Genomic DNA, 18,768 nt, shown 5'->3' on the forward strand with positions numbered 1-18,768 from the left:
CCTTACCAAAGCACAGAACTTTTATAATGATAGATTATAAAGTACTTATGCTTTACTTTACTTTGCTTTTTACTCAACTATATTTTAGAGAGAATATACTTTTACTTCTTACTCGACTACATTTAACTGCCAGCTGTCACTTTATATTATTGATATACTGATATTGCCAATTGATATGATGCATGAGAATATATTACCAAGACAAGGACCATTTTGTGTCATGAGTACCTTTATGTTTGATATTTTGTGCATTTTGCTAAAACAAACCAGTTTATTGAAGTGACAAGCAGTTAGGAGGACCTTTATTTTGAAATTAGCCTTGCGGTCTCAAACCCGGAAGTGGCTGACACCGTTGGGCTGTTGGTGCTGTTGCGCTGGTGCTTCCTGCTGTCAGACGAGCGTGTGAAGTCGTTTTCAGGTCAGGCTGGTTAATATCTTGGTGAGTTTCATCCGCACTTTGTCATAGCTCGAAGTGGAGCAGCGTCAGGCTCATAGCAAATGCTGAACGTTAGCTAGCAGCTCACGTCAAACGAAGCTGTGTTGCTGTGTTGTGAGGTTAGCTAGCGCTCTGCTAAAGCTACTACGCACAGTAAAGCTAATACAAAATAAAATCCATTACGTAAACCTAATTAGCATGAGAGTAATTCTAACATAAATTTGGGCATATTCCCACAATATTCAGATATGCTCAAACTGTCCCCGCCATTATATTGAGATAAAAATATAAATAAGAAAGTTAGTATCAGTCATGAAATCATGATCATAATTAAACGCACATTGTAGTCCTGTGTGAGGTTTGTCCAGGTGGTGTTGCTGTAGCGCAGCAGAGGCAGGTGCTCCACTCCTGTGGGTGCAAACGCTCTATTTGATCACTTTCAGAGCGACTAAAAAGTGGGAAACTACAATGTTTTTTTTTTTTTTTTTTTTTTTTTTTTTTTTTTACTTTATTATTGAAATATTCAATACAAGGCAGTTATTATAATGAACATACATACAAACAACAGAACGTCAGCCAGGGGGTAGGCTACTTAAACAAATGCAGAAAATGTAGAGCACAAGTGATATGTTTTCATAGCTTTCTTATTGTTAGATTCACAGATACTTTCCATATACTGTTCTGTTTCCTTTAGAAATGCAATAAAGTAGGGGTTTGAGTGACTAACTTTGGCTTTGTGTATGTGATATTTACCCAATATAATTATTAAGTTTATGACATATAATTCCTTTTGTTTTTTACTTTTAACATCATGAACACCAAAAAGTATATTGTTCCATTGTAACAGGAAGTCTGAGTCAATCTTCAGTTTGATGTAATGCAGTACCTCCTTCCAGAAGATGGCAGTATAGTGACAGTTCCAGAACAGGTGCATCATAGTTTCAGGCTCAGATCCACAGAAAGAACAGTTCACACACACATCCTTCCCAAATCTTATCAGATAGTGTTTGGTAGGATAGTATTTATGGATTAATTTATAAGACACTTCTCTAACTTTGTTGGTAATCAAATATTTGTAAGGAAGATTCCATATATGAACCCAGTTCAACCCGTTAACAATATTAGACCAGTACTGGACAACATATGGGGTAGTGGTAATATCAGATTGAAGCAATGATCTAATAAGACAATTTTTTTTTTTAGTTTTGATAGAGAAACACATTTGCCCCACTGATGTTAATGTGGGGTCTAAAGGAGGACAAATTGGTTTTCCAGCACCTCTTAAAAGAGTTAGGATACCAGAAGGAACGGCATCCATTACAATTGCAAAGTCTTTGGGGGTAACAGGAATACCATATGTTTGAAGGAATTCTGTATAATTTAGCAGATTTCCTCTATCGTTGAGTAGCTGGGTAACTAAAATGATGTTATTATTAAACCAGGAGTTAATAAATAAAGATTTGTTTTTATATTTGATATGTTGATTATTCCAAATAAAGCATCTATGTGGAGAGAAGTTGTGTTTATAGATTAAGGACCATGCCAACAGCATTTGCCTATGAAAGTTTGATAGAGTTAGGGGAAGTTTTTCTATTTTATAATTACATAGTAGCACATATTCAAGGCCTCCAATGGTAGAAAAGATATATTTGGGTATAAAGTTCCAAGTGGAAGTAGGATTATGTAGAAATTGCTTTATCCAGTTAATTTTAAAAGTATTGTTGAGGGTGGTGAAGTCAAGAAAATTTAAACCACCAGAGTCATAAGTATTCATAACAACAGATTTTTTCACATAATGCGTCTTATTCTTCCATATAAAATTAAATAATAGCTTATCAATGGCATTGCAGATCTGCTTTTCAACAGCCAGGGGAGTAGCGGCATAAGTGAGGCGAGACAACCCTTCTGCCTTTGTTAGTAACACTCTACCTTTCAACGATAGATCTCTTTGAAGCCATTGGTTCAGTTTTTTCCTTGTCTTGTCTATAATCATATTAAAATTTTCAAAGCATCTATCTGTCTGATTTTTAACAATAGTAATTCCAAGGTAATTGAGTTTGTTTCTAATAGGTATATTATAGATCGTGGATTCACCGCAGTCTTTGAGAGGAAACAGCTCACATTTTTTCAGGTTTAAACAAAGTCCAGAAGCTGCAGAGAAAAAATCTATTGTATGGATAGCAATGGGAACCTCCGTGGCATTTTTTAAGAAAAGTGTAGTATCATCAGCCAGCTGACTTATTATAATTTCTCTATCTGCAATAAAAATACCTTTCAATGAGCTACTTTTTATATGAGTGGCAAGTAGTTGAGTGCATAGGATGAATAGATAAGGGGAAGCAGGACAGCCCTGTCGTATGCCCCGCTGTAAATCAAATCTCGGGGAAGTCCCATTTTTTAATCTGATGGAGCTGTTTCCTTTTGAGTACATAGTTTTGACAGCCTTACAGAAGAAATCACCAAAACCAAAACGTTCAATTGTTTGAAAAATGAAATTATGTTCTATGGTGTCGAATGCCTTATAGAAGTCCAAAAAGAAGATAAGACTGTCGTCCGAACATAGAGAGGAATAATCAATTAAGTCTAAAACAAGACGAATATTATTGGAAATATGTCTCCCTCTCATAAATCCCGATTGGGTTTCATCAATAATTGGGTCCAAAACGTTCTTAAGTCGTTTAGCAAGAACAGAAGCAAATATCTTGTAATCAGTGTTCAGGAGCGAAATAGGTCGCCAATTATCAATAAGTAGGTGGTCTTTTTTAGGTTTTGGGATTAAAGTAATCAATCCTTGTGTTAGTGTAGGAGGTAAAGTTCCTTGTTCCACACTCTCTAAAATGACCTTAAGTAAAAAGGGAGTTATATCTTCAACAAATGTTTGATAAAATTCAGCAGAAAGACCATCGACTCCAGGAGATTTGTTTTTTTTGAGGTGTTGTATCGCATGAGTGACTTCCTGTAAAGTTATAATCCCATCACACATCTCTTTGTCATCTTCAGTAATTTTAGTGATGTTATTCAAAGAATTAAAAAATAAAGTTGCTGACTGATGACAATATTTGGTCTTATATAGCTCACTGTAAAAACTGGAGCAGAAGTCTGCAATTTTACGAGGATCATCAGTTAGATCACCATTAATGTTAAGTTGTTGGATTAAATTAAGCTTCCTGTGATGTCTTTCGAGGTTAAAAAAATAAGCTGAGTTCTGTTCTCCTGCTTCGATCGGAAACTACAATGTGATGTGAGTCTTACATGTTGACCGTGTCAGTGTCAGGTTTTTTGAAGGCGTCCCGCGGGATTTGGTAGTTAAAGCTGCGTGTTACAAGATGAAATTAGTTTTCACACGAATTTTTGTCATTTTGTGACCTCAACAGCGTTTTCTTTTTATGTTGAAATTAGGTTTTTGGTTGAATTTTGGTTTTGTTTTTATTAGCACTGAAACGTGTCTTAGATAAAAAGATTAGTTTGATTGACAAAAATGTTCACGATTACTGTTTCATCATGTAAAAATGCTAAATATTTGTTTTTTAGTCTGTAAGTTATAAGAAAAAAAGTTCTGACTGACACCTCAGTGGGTACTTATTTAAATTTACAAAGATATAAAACAAAGAAAAGTAGGAAACCCTCACATCTGAGCTACTGGAGCTGACAAATGTTTATATCTACTTGATAAACTGACTAAAGTTGATTTTTTTTTTCAGTATTAGTTCAGACAAAACAATAAGACGAGCTCTGTGAAATTTTAATGAGTAGTTTAAATGTTTTCTCACACATTAACATGCAAAGATCATTTTGCCATCAAGCATCTTTGTGGCATCTCTTCCTGTAAAGCACACTGAGCAGGAGCTGAGAGCACAGGGATGATTGAAGCCTCTAAGAGCCAGCGGTGTCAGCAGACTGAGCAGCAGAGCTTTCATTAGGGGGGAAAATGCACATCAGCACTGGGGTTGTTTCTTGTTTTGGCTCAGCAGTCATGACATCAGCGTGAGGACCGACCTCCTTCAGTTCAGGGTCGATCACTGTGGTTCCTTACGTTCCAGGAGTTTGGATCCATCTGGATGTTGAACGTGCGGACTCTGTTTGGCATCGGCTTCCTGGTGACCTCAAGGGCCGCAACTGTCCTCGCTCAGACCGGGACATGTGCGCTATCCGCTGCAGCCAACAGCCACAAGAAGGAGTGTTTCAGTAGCAGACAAGCGTCCACCATGGCTCAGACCGTCAAATATCTCGGGTGCAGTTTGAAAGCTTGTACACAGCGCAGTAAAGCGTTTCCAGGGTGTTTAGAGTGTCCTGACTGACCCGTTGATGCTCCACAGGCAGGAGGAGGCCCAGCGCATTGACGAGGAGCTCTTCAGTGAGTACGGCTTCAGTGTGGACCAGCTGATGGAGCTGGCTGGACTCAGCTGTGCCACGGCCATCGCCAGGGTGAGATGTCAGTCAGCCCCCTTATTTTGAAATAAAAAAATGACAGAGTTAGAATTAGAAATAATTGTTGCAGACATTTTTTAAGCAAAAATGGCAAACAGCATTAAATGTCAGACATGATAGTAAACTAACAACAGTTTTTAATGCTTTTTCTCATGAGCTTTAACCAGCATCATCTTATTTCCCATAACAATGCACGGATGTTTTTTAATTCACTTAACCTTAAAGACCTTTAAAGTATCAGTCTGATTGCTGTGTTACCAGGAAACCATGAACAGAAATCAGATTGCAGCTTGAAGAGGGGAATAATCATATTGTTCTGCCTTCTTTACAGCAGCTGCTGTAAAGAAAATCCTCTTTTCTTGTCAAAAATGGATTTTTTTATTGTTTTTTTTTCCTGCAGGCATATCCAGTTACTTCCCTGGTGAAGGCCAAACCGTCTCTGCTGGTGATCTGTGGCCCAGGTAACAACGGAGGCGATGGCCTGGTCTGTGCTCGGCATCTTAAACTCTTTGTGAGTGTGCTTTACTTGTGTCAGACGCTGTGCAGCTGTGGTGGAAATTAGATGAGAACATTTTGTTTAATTTAAAAGGCTGAAGTACAGTTTTCAGGACTTCAGGACATGTAGTATTTTTCTGTTTTAGAGAATTTTATACCTTTACTTCACTGCATAGATACTGTACTTTCTGCTACATTACATTTATTTAACAGCTAAAGCTACTGATTATTTAGCTGTTTGTTGTACGATTTAATTTTAAACATTGTATAAAAACAACTTTTTCATAGTTCTGGTGGAGCGATGGTGTCTTATTCAACTAAAACAACAAAAATGAACGAAGATCGGCTTACAACATGCATCTAGATTTCTAGAACACATCTTAAAGAAGCTAATGTAATTAAAATAAGACTGAAATATTTCACTGCACAATAATGTTAGGAGGACTGAGGGTTTTGCAGATTAAACTGTGCAGTACTTTCTGAAGTTGCTACAACAACAATACATCAGTGATAAGTATATAATACACAATATATAAAACTATGAAAGAGTCCATTTGGCCTACAAAGTACTTTTGCTTTTGCTACTGCAGTTACATGTTGAGGTATTACTGCTTTTACTGAAGGCTCACTCAACACTTCTTCCAGTCCTGCTCTCCAGCAGCAGGTTCAAGCTCCATTAGCGTATTTGTCCAGGTTCTGACTCCAGGTGGTTCAGTCGTGTCAGCAGAAGACCATTTATGGACAGCCTGCGCTACCTAAAACCTCAGCGGGAGCTCTAAACCTGAGGGCATTCTTTTCCTGAATCTGTGCCATCAAACTCCCAGCCTGTGCCGAGTGGAGATTAGCTTTGCTGTGTCACCCTGGTGGCTGTCAGTTTTCAAACCATGAAGGGTGTTTCCTGTGGCTTCGCAGGGTTACGAGCCCACCGTCTTCTACCCGAAGAGGCCAAACAAACCTCTGTTCCAGGGCCTGACGACGCAGTGCCAGAAAATGGAGATCCCCTTCCTGACTGAGATGCCTGAGGTTTGGGGTTAATCAGTCACAACATTACTGAATGTTTTTACACCTGCACTTTCTGATAGTAACATGTTAATGTGTGGTCTTGTAGGTAAGGCTTGCGATTAATGTGCAAAAATGGATTTTTCAGGCTGAGGTGATCGATGAGGCTTACAACCTGGTGATAGATGCCATCTTCGGCTTCAGCTTCAAGGGGGCTGTGCGGGAGCCGTTTGGCTCCATCCTAAACGTGCTGAAGAAGACGACAGTCCCTGTAGCCAGCATTGACATCCCCTCAGGTCAGTCCTCATGCAAAAATTAATACCGCAAACAAAACCCCCTACCATGTTGGTGTGCTTTAATCTTCTGAAAAGAGATTGCTGCAGTTTCCCTCTGAATCTATTGCTATAAATAGAAGATCTTTATTCGAACTTTGTCCAGTTTCTTCAGTGAACCTTGGTTGTTGTCCAGCCTCATAATGATTAGACGAAAAACTCAATGAATCATATGTAAATTATGCAGCGGCAAACCTGCACAAGTCGATGCTCAGAAGTCAGAAGTGAAAGGTTTCAAAATTCAGCTGCATAGAATTGTTCATTAATGGCTTGACTGTCATGACATCTTCTGTCCACAAGAAGAAGAAGAGGTGGTGACATCCTGTTGGTGATTTATTTATTTATTTTTTCTAAGGCTGGGATGTGGAGCAGGGCAGCTCAGACGGACTGCAGCCCGACATGCTCATCTCTCTCACCGCTCCCAAGAAGTCTGCCTCCTTGTTCAGAGGACGATACCACTTCCTGGGAGGCCGGTTTGTGCCTCCGGGCCTGGAGAGGAAGTACCAACTCAACCTGCCTCAGTACCCCGACACGGACTGTGTGCTACAACTGTAGGCTTTATGAGAGGCTTCAGTGTCACCTTTAAAGGAATAGTTCAGCATTTTGAGGAAGCAATTCACGCCTGCCTTTTTTTTTCTTTACAAGACTTAATTAAGAAGATTGATCTCACTCCCATGTCTGCGACTGAGAGTCTGAGTCTGGTGCTGAATTGCCTAGCTTAGCATTAAAACCGGAACAGGGCCAAACAGCTAGCCTGGCTCCAAACATAGCCGGCTGTAGTAATTTTTTGGTCATCACAGTGGCAGACATGTCACCACGGAGCCTGAACCTGTACCTGGACAGAGAAAGCTGTTTCCCCATGCTTCCAGTCTTCATGCTAACCTTGTCCTGAGTCCAGCGCTGCCCCTAACAGACATGAGAGTGGTAAGTAAAATGAGTGCTTTTCCCTAAATGATAAACTAGCCCTTTAAATGTGGGAATTTCGATTGATTGCCGTTGTGTGGATGATGTTGGGTGTGATCATAACTCTATAAATTGATTTGTAAATTCAGTAGTGTGTTATAACTGAGCTCTATTAGCTTTCTGGAAGAGTTTTCATCATGTTAAAGACCAGAACTCTGACATTGTGGTTGGTTCATCAGGTACATGAAATAAATAAACAAAAGTGAAGTAAGTTGTTTGTGTATTATTTCTGTAACCACAGCCATCCATTTCAACTCAATTAGCAGAATCTCGATCAACAGAAGACTTTCCCATGTACTTTTTCAGTTTTTATTAGTACATCTTAAGATTTCATCAAATATACAACTACAACAGCCTATTGCAGTCCATCACAGTCTATCTTTATAAATTACTTTACCATACGTGTTGTGTTTCTCATTATTTATACATTAGGTGGTGACGATGTAGTAAAAAGCTTTTCTTTTACCATCAGCTTCGTGGAGTCCAACAGACTGCCGTAGTGCCCCTTACATTTTGTATAAACGTGTGACTACACATACTTGAAGAAATACTGTGAGCACAGTATATGCTTTGACATTGTGGCTCATTAATGCATAATGGTTTCTCATGTAAGTTCAAGACATGCTGTTGCGCGCAGAATACTATATACAGTGCTGGTACCATGCTCTCTTTGTATGCCATATCCACTTGTGATCTTCGTCAAGGAAAAGGTAAAACGGAGACTTGAGATGACGTTGTCTCCCAAGGTGTCTACATGCAGGTCAGAGGGTGGAAGGATGATTTCAGCCCATGGAAGAAGCCTGAAGATAGAACAGATTTTACTGCACTCATTCAAAGCCCGTGTCACCTGTTTATATGCCTGGTTAATGCAAGGGACCACACTAGAACCTTTCTGAAATGTATTTATCCTTATCTTATTCTCATTTTAATCTAACCAGGAAGTCTATTAAAATATATATATAAAATATATTCTCAGAAATGGGAGGACAGGGTGCTTAGAGGTAAAACATTTAAGTGGGTTTGTTTTCACCTTCTCGCTGAGATTTCAATCGATACCACTCTCATGTCTGCACGGTAAATACAAAGCTGAAGCCGGAAGCCCGTTAGCTTGGCTCAGCATAAAGGCAGAAACCAAGAGCGAGGAGCGAGCTTGGCTCTGTCCTTCCACCCTAAAGCTTACATCTCTTTCGTTTAATCCGTACAAAAACTGACACATTTGTCTTATGTAACTGTCTGCAAGAAAACAAATGAGAAAATCTCCCAAAAAATACAGTTTAGTTGGGATCAAACAAGTATTGAGATTCGAGCCCGAGTCCTAAGCGCATTACATATGGTGATGGTGACGTACCTGTGCTATTCTCCGACCTGCACTCCTGCACAGTTGTCTTTACTTTCTGAGGCTATCGCTAAATATTCAGCATTTCTAGAAGGAAAAGAGATTAAAAAGAAAGCACGTCAAGTGGTTATCAAAATGTTCCCTTCAATGAAACAGGTGGGAAAATACAAAAATAAAACATCACAGATATGGTGGTATGACAGGTCTGTGTCTGCAGGGGGTGGGGGGTTTAAACTTACAGGAGGGAGGTTTTGGTTTTGACTAGGAAGGAGGATGACAACATGATGGGACGGACAAGACGAAAACATGACAAGTGGACACGGGGAGCGTGAGACGTTGGACAAAAAGACAAAGCAGACAGACACGATGGAGACATTGATAAGTAGGTCAGAAGACAGACAGAGCGGGAGAATCGTGAGCCGAAGAGAGGACGAAACAAAGCAAAGGTTGAGGTACAGCAGCTTTGACATGCACAACTTTCACGCCAAATGTCTTATTCTGAACACATCAGTGAGTCGGTTGTCAGAGTAAAAGTCCGATCACACCAGAATTTGTCAGCAAAATTCAGCTGTTCAAAATGAGGACAAACAGGCGAATGCACTGGAATCCTAGAAAAACCCCACATCACCAAACTGCTATAAAAATACTCACGCAGCTTCTCGTAGCGCTTCTTCCCCGGCTGCTGCTATTTTCCTGTAGCAGTAAATCATCTCTATGAGGAGCCAGACCTGAAGGCCGATGATGGACACGTACATCATGACCTCGGACACGATGGAAGCTGTTCCTCTGGTGGCTGCGCACAGGAAGGCAGGAAGAGTCAGACAAACACCCAAAAAAGGCAACCTGACAAGTCGCGTACAAAGCAGAAACTCTCTGGGATTTATTCAAGTGTATGAGAGTGAGTCTTTGCATCACAAATCGATGTTCTAAATGAAAAGAATTCTGCCAAGCTGCCAAGAATGAGCAGCTTTTGGATGTTAGCTCTCTCCCAGTCCTGCCCCTAAACCCTCACCCAGTCTATTCAGCTCAGTCACCACAATAACAAACTAGCGCTTGTGTGAAGAAAACGAAGGAAAACATTATATATATATTTCATTATATTATATATATTAGATTTGATTTTACATTTTTAAAGTTGCATATTTTGCATCAGATTTAAAAGGAAGCATCGTCTTGTTCCTACAGTTTGGTTCTTTACAGGCTTTCCATCAGAGTGACTGTTTTTGAGTTCTGTATAGTAAAGTAGGTGTCGATAACATGACCAAGCAGCTGAGCAAAGCATCCATCACTCTCCAAAGCGAAGGATGCTTCCTGCTCGCGGTGCACAGAGGGCGAGTGAGACCCATTTCCTTAAACCCACCACCTTAATGCCTTTACCATCCATCGAGCCTGACTGCATGCAGCGAGACCAGCCACTTGAAATGCTTCACAGTCGGGATCAGCTTGGCCAACTTTTTCGGGTGGATCAGACAGCTATCGGATATCAACAGAGTGTAAATGCATTCAAGATGCATTTGAGGCAGTTTGAAATTTGATTGCTCAAGCCACCTCAGGAGGCGGTTTCCAAACCTGTTTAAGTATTACTTTACCACAATTTACTTATTTTAAATTTAACATGAATTAATCTAAATTTAACATGAAATTTGGCCATCCATAAAATAATTAGACACTGACGCAGTAGCGGCAGAGCACCGCAGATGATTTCATCGTACCTTTAGCCACCACAGAGAGGTGCACCACCTTGCTGACGACGGTGTTGTACTCGTAGTTGCTGTAGAAGAGGATGCGGTTGAAGAAGCAGCGGTAGGTGCCCGTGTCGTTGAAGGTGACGTTAAGCAGGTATATGGATGCGTCTTGGATGTCATTGCTCCTCTTGCTTCCGTTCCAGTCCAAACGGTCCAGAAAGTGTTCGTGTTCGACGGTGGGGCCGTCCTCGTTGTAGGTGTAGATCTGGCACCACAGAAACATCAGAGTTAACCAAAACTCTGCCGTGACAGCAAATTCATTTCTTCTGCACATATATTCTATATGTAAAGTACAGAGCTTTCGAATGTAATTTGTTTTGTTGTATTTATTACTGAAGATGTTTTCTCTCAGGTAGATGTTTTCTACCTGAGATCTTTGCTTTATTGTTATCACAGAGCCTTGAATTCATCCCGTGTTACGCATGCAGGTGAGGTGGGTTGGGATGATGCGAGAGTCAATTTCAATAAGAGGAGTTGATCCAGTGACTCCCAGGAGTGTGCATATGGAGGTTTGAGGTAGGATTTATTGTCATTCTCTCCATATGCAGTCCTCAGTATACAGGGGAATGACATCGTGCAGATTAAAGAAGACAAAAAACAAAAGGAAAGACTCTGAACATGCACATACGTGGGAGGTGATCTGTTTTTGGTTTTTATTGCCATATAAATGAGCACTAAGAAAAAACTTTGACCGAAATTTACCACTAAAGTTGAGACGACCGAATCCAAAAACCTAAAACAAAAGTCAAATCGCACACGGCATCATTTGCATAATGAACCATCCACGCAGCCACATTATCACGGCTAAAGCACTCGACTGGCAACACAAAGTCAGCACAATCGCACGTCATCCCTGGAGCTTTAATGATCTCCGTAATGTAAAGTATCACAATGAAGTCCATATGGACCTCGTGATGACCACAGCACTGGGTGGTATCAGGTAATCGAGGGCTTTAGTGTGTGGTGTGTGTGTGTGTGAGAGAGAGAGAGAGGGAGGGAGAGAGAGAGGAAGGAGCTTGGGTGTGCAGTATATATACAGTATACATGTATTTATAAATAGCTTGTGTCTTGAGGAGCGCAGCCTCGGACAGGTTTGAGTTTGAGGATGCTTTTTCTATACCGCTTATCCGTCAGGGTCGCGGGGGAGCTGGAGCCTATCCCAGCTGACTACGGGCGAGAGGCGGGGTTCACCCTGGACTGGGCGCCAGTCAATCGCAGGGCCAACACACAAAGACAGACAACCACACACTCTCACACTCACACCTAGGGGCAATTTAGAGTAGCCAATTAACCTAATGTGCATGTTTTTGGTATTGTGGGAGGAAGCTGGAGAATCCGGAGAAAACCCACGCAGGCACAGGGAGAACATGCAAACTCCACACAGAAGGGCCCAGACCGGGACTCGAACCTGGAACCCTCTTGCTATGAGGCAACAGTGCTAACCACTGCACCACCGTGCCGCCCAGGATGCTTGTGCAACTCATCTGAAAGCATGAAACCTTCCATTCAAAACAACGGCAGGCCTGCACTCACATGAACAAAATCGGCTTCCCCTTTGGCCCTGAAGTACCATTCGACAGTGGCAGCACCATCCACCTCGCTCCTCCTCTTGCAGGAGATGCAGCCCAGTTTGAAGCCCTGGCCTGCCACGGCCTCCGTGTCAGAGTCCACCTCTGCACAGGCTCCGTGACACCGGTCCACTGTTGACAGAAGGGAGAGACGGACAGTCAGTACTGTGGCCTAACACAATGTGGCAACACATCACACAGGGCGACTGCTAATCAATTCAACTCACCGACCAGGGAGCAGAGAAGAGAGAGGAGCAGGACGTGTAACGCCGCCATGTCACCAGATGTTACAGTTTCCTTGACAAGGCGCCCTCAGAAAGCGATAAACCGAGCACCTCGGAGTTTGCAAAGACTCAACGGACACTTGCAAAGGTTTTCTTTTATATCTTAAGAAGACTGTGTAAATTTCAAAAGCTGTAAAGTGCAGGCTGTTATCACGTGTCAGGAGGCTAGCAGCTAAACATGCATGGTAAAGTGCAAAACGTATCCGTCTACAGAAGCCTTCCTCACACTCCCAAATGTGCTTCTGTGGTCCTAACAGTCCCGCCGAACCACTGCGAGCGTCTCGCTTGTCTTTGGCTCAAGCCAGCAACTGTTTCCTGTTGGTTGCAGAATTTATTGCCACAGATTATTGCTGCTTTTGAGACAGCCTCCTCCTCCTCCTCCCCTCCTGTCCCTCACCCAAATTTATCTCTGTTCAACTAATGCATTCAAGTGGTTGGGCTTTCTGCTTTTTAATTATCAGGTAGCACATGAAGCAAATCCAGATATGTGGTGACTCACAGTGTTCCCCAGATAAACACCCTGAGATCTTATCTTTGTTTATTTAGTTTGTTTTCTTTCCCTGAGGTGCTAATGTGAGATGCACAGAGCGATCATTAGTGCTGCCTGGGGCCACATGCTCTTTTATGTTGCCAAATCACAGACAGCAGGGACGCACAAACGGATAATAAACGCGGGTTTATATAACGTGCAACATGCCAGCTACTGACTGAACGTCTAACGTTACACGTACACGCAGGTGCATATAAAACTAATTTGCATGCTCTATGGTTATCAAATGGCTACCTTTTAACAGGCTACACGCTACCAGTGTTTAATGCGGACCAGTCTAATGGTCTAAAGGTAGTTATCCATAACCGGATCAATGAAATCAGAGCCTACTGTCCCGAATCAGAGGCCTCCTCCTCTCCACAAGCTGAGTCGTCTCTTCGCAGGAAAAACAAAAAAAACAACAACTAAAAAATATGTATTTAAGTATGTATACTGTCCTCTCTCCTGCGATGACAGCTGAATGTGGAAAGACTTTGAAATGTCAACCTATCTGATGACCCCGTGCTCGTAGAAGAGACGTTTCGGTCGTGTTAGCATTGCAGATAAAACTGCAGGAGCGCACACGGCTACATAAAAGCCCGACACACTCACGCACACAAAAAAGAAGGAAATAAAACCAAAACACGTCCTGTTCCAGTTAACGCTGGGCTTCTTTTCGTTCCTACGCCACGGCGGCAGCCCCGTCGCCCCGATCGGAGGACGCTGCAGATGCACTGCGGTAAAACGGCTGTGCGTGTTGTGACCGAGCAGATGCTGGATGTGACGACTGTTAAAGCTTCTGTCCCGCTGGTCTTAAACTGATATCGCCTTAGTTTTTGCGGGGGGGCTTCGCCTAGCGTTTGCTGCACATATGACAACAAAGAAATCGCTTTGTGATGGCACGACGCGCTGATAATTGCGGTGAACTACTCCTTTAACTGCACTCCAGTGGGGCGGGGTGATCCGATGATGGAATCTGTCTCACATAACGCAGGATCAGTCGGTAACTTCCTAATGACTGCTCACAAAGTTGTGAGTGCAAGTTTTATAATTTTAACTCGACGTCCACGCAGCCAAAGCCGCGTGTTAATGAGGCCGACGTGATGGCATTTCACAGTAATTCCCAGATTTCACACCAACAACTCCCACTCACGGTGTGCGTGAAGATGCTGATGCTGATTTGTCAACCAGCTAGCATCAGCTACGCCTACGGGCAAGCTGCTGTTAGCATTCAGTAGCTTGCTTTTTGTTTTTACACAGGCAAATGATGACAGGTTGTGTCTGGGATTCACGGCAATAACGATGTGCTGTAAATAGTCAGCGACGCTCGCTGTAAAAGTAAGAAGCTCGACATTTCGACAAATCAAAGGTAACGTACCTATGCTAACGTTAGCTGACGAGCTAGCTAGCTAGCTAATAGCGACTTCTGGTTAGCCTGACGCTAACGCAGGGAACGGGCATATCATGAATGAATACAGACTGCCAGAGTACCAAAACACGTAACTTTGTTGTCCGGTTCCATGACTTGACTTAATGGCAATAATAGAGTTTTTAATGGACAACTGTTAAGCGTTATGTGACGCACCATGCTAACTAAGTTTGTGCTGCGTATGTTGGAAAGCTAACATTAGCCATCTAAATGTGATAGCGAGCATCAGGTGGAACTGATTTCCTTTACATCACAAATCATTACAGCTCTGGATGCCCACAACAGGTAAGTTGTCGACAGTCTACCTTCTGCTATGTAAACTGACTCCAGAGCTGAAACAATAAATCGACGAATTGATCATATGTAATGAATTGACAGATAAATAGTGACTAAGTAAGTGGAAGTTAAGTTATGGCTGAAAGGTAATGATTAATTGATGTCATGCCAACATGTCAAACATTACCTTGTCCGGATTTGATGCTTTTATTTATCGAATTTGATAGCTGGCTGGGGATTTTAGAATGATATTAATCAGGAATATGTTCTTGTTTTAGACCTAATGATTACCCTAACAAATAAATAAAATAAACTTTAGTTGGACCCCGAACTTACAGCGTTTTTAAAATGGTTAATTATACTGCCATTATATACTCTTCTTCAAGTTGCCTGTTTCCTGAAGCAGGAAGTCTTACTTTTGCAGAGCTAAATCTTTCTTTCTTTTCAAAAAGATTAATCAATAATCGGAATTGTTCAAGACAGACTTTTTGTTGATTAGTTGACAAAATATCTCAGCTCGAGGTGAATGGACAAACTTTAATTGTCTCCTATTAATGAATTTAGAATATCTTTACTGGGAATGTGAGAGTCAGTGAATTGGTTCATTCACTGGTGATGTTGTCCAATTCATTTTCTGCCTTCATTAAGATGTCTAATCAGCATGATGAGTCTGTAGCCTTACTTGTGTTGTTGTCAATAAACAAGCACAGTTGAGCATTGTGTAAACTGTACATAATGGTCATATACACATCCTAAACCTGTTGTTGACACGAAGGACAAGCTTCTTAAAAATAATTTGCCCAACAAAAAATACTCAAACATGTTATATGCTGTACAGGGAAACGCAGTGGAAGGAAATGCCACGGCAGCAAAAGATTAGAAGTACAGATATGTAACCTACTAATGCTATACACATTATGTTCATGTTCAGAAATCTAATTACTTTATAAAACATTAGAAAAATAAGCACCTCTATGTGTACTGAGACACAAAATATCATAAACAATTGAGCATTTTACACTTTTTGATGTTTTAATTGCTTTATCCACAGTTTTGTGTGACCATGGATGCGACCTGCAGTGTTTCCACTGCTCCAGCTGGTTTGACTGTCCAGGTGTGTTTTCCTGGTGCCCGTGCTGCTGTTATGGACAGTCTGAACCGCCAGCGGGAAGAGGGCAGGCTGTGTGACCTCTCCATCCAGGTGCAAGGCCAAGTGTTCAGAGCCCACCGCTGTGTGCTCGCTGCGTCCTCGCCATACTTTCATGACCAGGTAGGCCAGGGAACATCAGTGTGCAATGATGTATGTATGAACAGGTTCATTCAGTCAGTTCATATTTATGTCAAGATGCCTAAAACTCAGTATGTCTTTGTTTGTGTCTCTCAACAGGTGTTACTGAAGAATGTTACAACTGTTTCCCTACCTTCAGTTATGGACCCAGTGGCCTTTGAGAGTGTCCTGAGTTCTGCCTACACGGGCCAGCTGAGCATTGTGCACGATGACATTGTTAACTACGTCACTGTGGCCAGTTTCCTCCAGATGTGGCACATCGTGGACAAATGCACCGAGATCCTGAAGAGGCCACGGCCTTCAGTAGAAGTCCCCGCTGGAGAGGCGGCCGTAGCTCACCCTGGCACTGCTTCTCGCCAGCAGTCCCCGAGCAGCACAGACTGCTTGTATCTGGAAACGGAGGGAAGAAGGAAGGAGAGAAAGCCTGATGCCTTGCCTCCCTTAGCAACATGGAGACGCCCGCAGCACTTCCCCAGATGGGGACGCCCACGGCCCTCATCAGCACAGCACTTAGCAGACTCTCAAGTCGACACCTTCCCTGGCTATGTGGATAGTGATTACACCAGCTGTGAGGAGGCATGGGTATCAAGCCATACCAAAAGCAGCCATTTTGCTCATGATGGACCAGGCCATAATATCCGGCACCACGCGGGGCTCCCTGGTGGCGAATCATTAAAGCAGAAAGTCAGGTTTCAACTGCGGGGAGCTCCGCCGAGCGCCGAAAGACTGCTCGATAAGAATAGAGAGAGCGGGGACAGTGACGAGCCACGAGAGAAGAGGAAGAATGAGAAAAGAGAGATTGAGGCCGATGAGGGAGTAGGAGAGGAGACGGAGGGGAAGAAGGAAGGCTTTACACAAATGGGACACTGCGGTAAGATAAAGAAAAAAATTAGACTCATTCAGAGCTGTACAGAGAAGACTTAGATAGAACTGGATTGGACTTTTAAAATGTTTTAAATGTCATAAAATGTTTCCTCTCCTTGTTCTGTGAATGTCTGTATGTGATTTTATTTCTCCAGCAGGCTCCCACCCAGTTTCAAATGAGAGCGTAGGTGCCAGACAATCCAGCGGGAAGGCGAGTGTGGAGGAAATGAAGGAAAAAGTGCAGAAAAACTTGGCAGGAAGTGATGCCTCCTCAGACCCGCCTATTGTTCCTGCCTGCCAGACAAGTGAGGGAGTTCCCGGCCCCACCTGTCCCGTTTCAGCCCGGCTGCAGTGGCAGGCGGGTCCCTGGTGTCAACAGGAGCAGAGGCCGCAGGAAGGAGAGGGTGTCGGCTGCAATAAAGACGAGGATGAAGAGGAGGAGGAGGAAGATGTGGATTTTGAATGTTTCACAGAAGGGACCTTCAGCAGAGAAACGTACGATGAGATTGAAGATGGCACAGGACAGGTTTCACAGAGGCCTTTGGTGCCTGTGTCTCCTGACTTCACCATGGCTGGCTCGGAGGTGAACTGGCCCTCCACCAGCGTGGGGCAGGGTGGCACACTGACCTCCACCTCAAACCGCCATTTGTCTCCATCCTCTGCTGCATTTCCACCGCCCTCTTCACCCCCGACCCCATCTTCTTCATCCTCAGTGTCCCTTGCCGGTGCCCCCTACACGGGCAAAGTCCACTTCTGCCACTGCGGCAAAGCCTACACCCTGAAGAGCATGCGTGATCGTCACGTGAAGATGCAGCACCTCAATCTACGGCCCTTTGGCTGCCCTGTTTGCACAAAGTCCTTCAAGATGAAGCACCATCTAACCAAGCACCTTAAGACTCATGGAGGGCTGCGGCCCTATGAATGTGGCCTGTGTGGGAAGAAAGTTATTTGGAGAGACAGCTTCCTCAGGCATCAGGCCCGATGTGAGAGACTTGCTTCCAGCTCTTCCGCTAACGGCAACAACGCAAGCACACCGGCAGCGGATATGGATGACAGCTACAGTTACGGGTTTGAAGATGGGGAGGCTTTCCTTGCAACGGAAGGACAAGTGAAAGTTGAAGAGGTGGATTTTCACGGGGAGATGGAGGAGGGGATGCGTGGCCTGTTGCGTGGTGTGTCTGGGATTGTGGATCATCTAAGAACTCAGCCACAAGCCTTAGACACAGATAGTCACGTCTTTAAAGAGGAGGCGAGTGAGAGCTTTAGCGGAAACTAATCAGTAATGTGAAACATTTAAAGCATTTCATTTGTCAGGGACAACATGATGACTTTAAAAATCTTGACTGAAATCACTGAAGGCTTTTATGAGCAGCTGCTTCTGTTTGATCCTTGTTGTGAGCATTCTTTACACGTCATGGATATTATGAAGAAAAGGAACAATTAGGCTTCATTCAAGTGGTCCTTTTTAATTTGTGCAGCGCCATGTAGCCTCCGTGCTGTAAACTGTACATCTGTGACAAGCTGTGTTGTGTTGTTTTGCACATAAATTATTTGCCATTTATCTGCATTAGAAAATAAATACAAGGATAGAAATAAAAATCTTTAATGGGCCATATAGATGTCTCTTTTCACACTCAAGGAAAGAAATCTTGTTATATATGGTAATAAAAACACTTCTGATTTTTCTGATTGATTGTGTAGTGTTGGTTTGTATCCTGCAACGCTTGTTTGGAAGCATTGATGCATGTTGTGCGACACTGAGACTCACTGTCGGTCATTTGAACCCAGTTTGACTC

At 42.7% G+C, this 18,768-nt stretch overlaps 3 protein-coding genes across 14 annotated transcripts; 2 read left to right on the forward strand and 1 right to left on the reverse strand.

Annotated features, from left to right (window-relative positions):
• Positions 1–301: 301 nt before the first annotated feature.
• naxe (NAD(P)HX epimerase) lies at positions 302–7,859 on the forward strand. Of its 4 annotated transcripts, none has more exons than XM_046418634.1 (7): positions 302–439; positions 4,477–4,667; positions 4,753–4,861; positions 5,265–5,375; positions 6,272–6,382; positions 6,507–6,654; positions 7,046–7,859. In XM_046418634.1, the coding sequence occupies exons 2-7, from the start codon at positions 4,495–4,497 to the stop codon at positions 7,243–7,245; spliced, it is 852 nt and encodes a 283-aa protein (XP_046274590.1). In that variant the 5' UTR covers positions 302–439; positions 4,477–4,494; the 3' UTR covers positions 7,246–7,859. The 4 variants fall into 4 exon arrangements, with proteins under 4 accessions (XP_046274590.1, XP_046274592.1, XP_046274591.1 ...); XM_046418636.1 differs by having other exon boundaries at positions 302–418; XM_046418635.1 differs by having other exon boundaries at positions 321–439; positions 4,408–4,667.
• Positions 7,860–7,948: 89 nt separating this feature from the next.
• scn1bb (sodium channel, voltage-gated, type I, beta b) lies at positions 7,949–14,300 on the reverse strand. 2 transcript variants are annotated; one of them, XM_046418639.1, is made up of 7 exons: positions 14,173–14,300; positions 12,530–12,613; positions 12,268–12,434; positions 10,702–10,939; positions 9,641–9,782; positions 9,002–9,076; positions 7,949–8,453 (listed from the first exon to the last, which is right to left on the reverse strand). In XM_046418639.1, exons 2-6 carry the CDS (start codon positions 12,576–12,578, stop codon positions 9,007–9,009), a joined length of 666 nt encoding a protein of 221 aa, XP_046274595.1. In that variant the 5' UTR covers positions 12,579–12,613; positions 14,173–14,300; the 3' UTR covers positions 7,949–8,453; positions 9,002–9,006. The 2 variants fall into 2 exon arrangements, with proteins under 2 accessions (XP_046274595.1, XP_046274594.1); XM_046418638.1 differs by lacking the exon at positions 14,173–14,300 and having other exon boundaries at positions 12,530–13,649.
• zbtb22a (zinc finger and BTB domain containing 22a) lies at positions 13,741–18,662 on the forward strand. Of its 8 annotated transcripts, none has more exons than XM_046418624.1 (4): positions 13,741–13,854; positions 15,872–16,090; positions 16,208–16,979; positions 17,128–18,662. In XM_046418624.1, exons 2-4 carry the CDS (start codon positions 15,884–15,886, stop codon positions 18,246–18,248), a joined length of 2,100 nt encoding a protein of 699 aa, XP_046274580.1. In that variant the 5' UTR covers positions 13,741–13,854; positions 15,872–15,883; the 3' UTR covers positions 18,249–18,662. The 8 variants fall into 8 exon arrangements, with proteins under 8 accessions (XP_046274580.1, XP_046274575.1, XP_046274576.1 ...); XM_046418619.1 differs by lacking the exon at positions 13,741–13,854 and adding an exon at positions 14,056–14,269; XM_046418620.1 differs by lacking the exon at positions 13,741–13,854 and adding an exon at positions 14,057–14,269 and having other exon boundaries at positions 17,131–18,662.
• Positions 18,663–18,768: the final 106 nt, after the last annotated feature.

Source organism: Scatophagus argus, chromosome 17, assembly GCF_020382885.2.
Source record: "Scatophagus argus isolate fScaArg1 chromosome 17, fScaArg1.pri, whole genome shotgun sequence".
Classification (NCBI taxonomy): domain Eukaryota; kingdom Metazoa; phylum Chordata; class Actinopteri; family Scatophagidae; genus Scatophagus; species Scatophagus argus.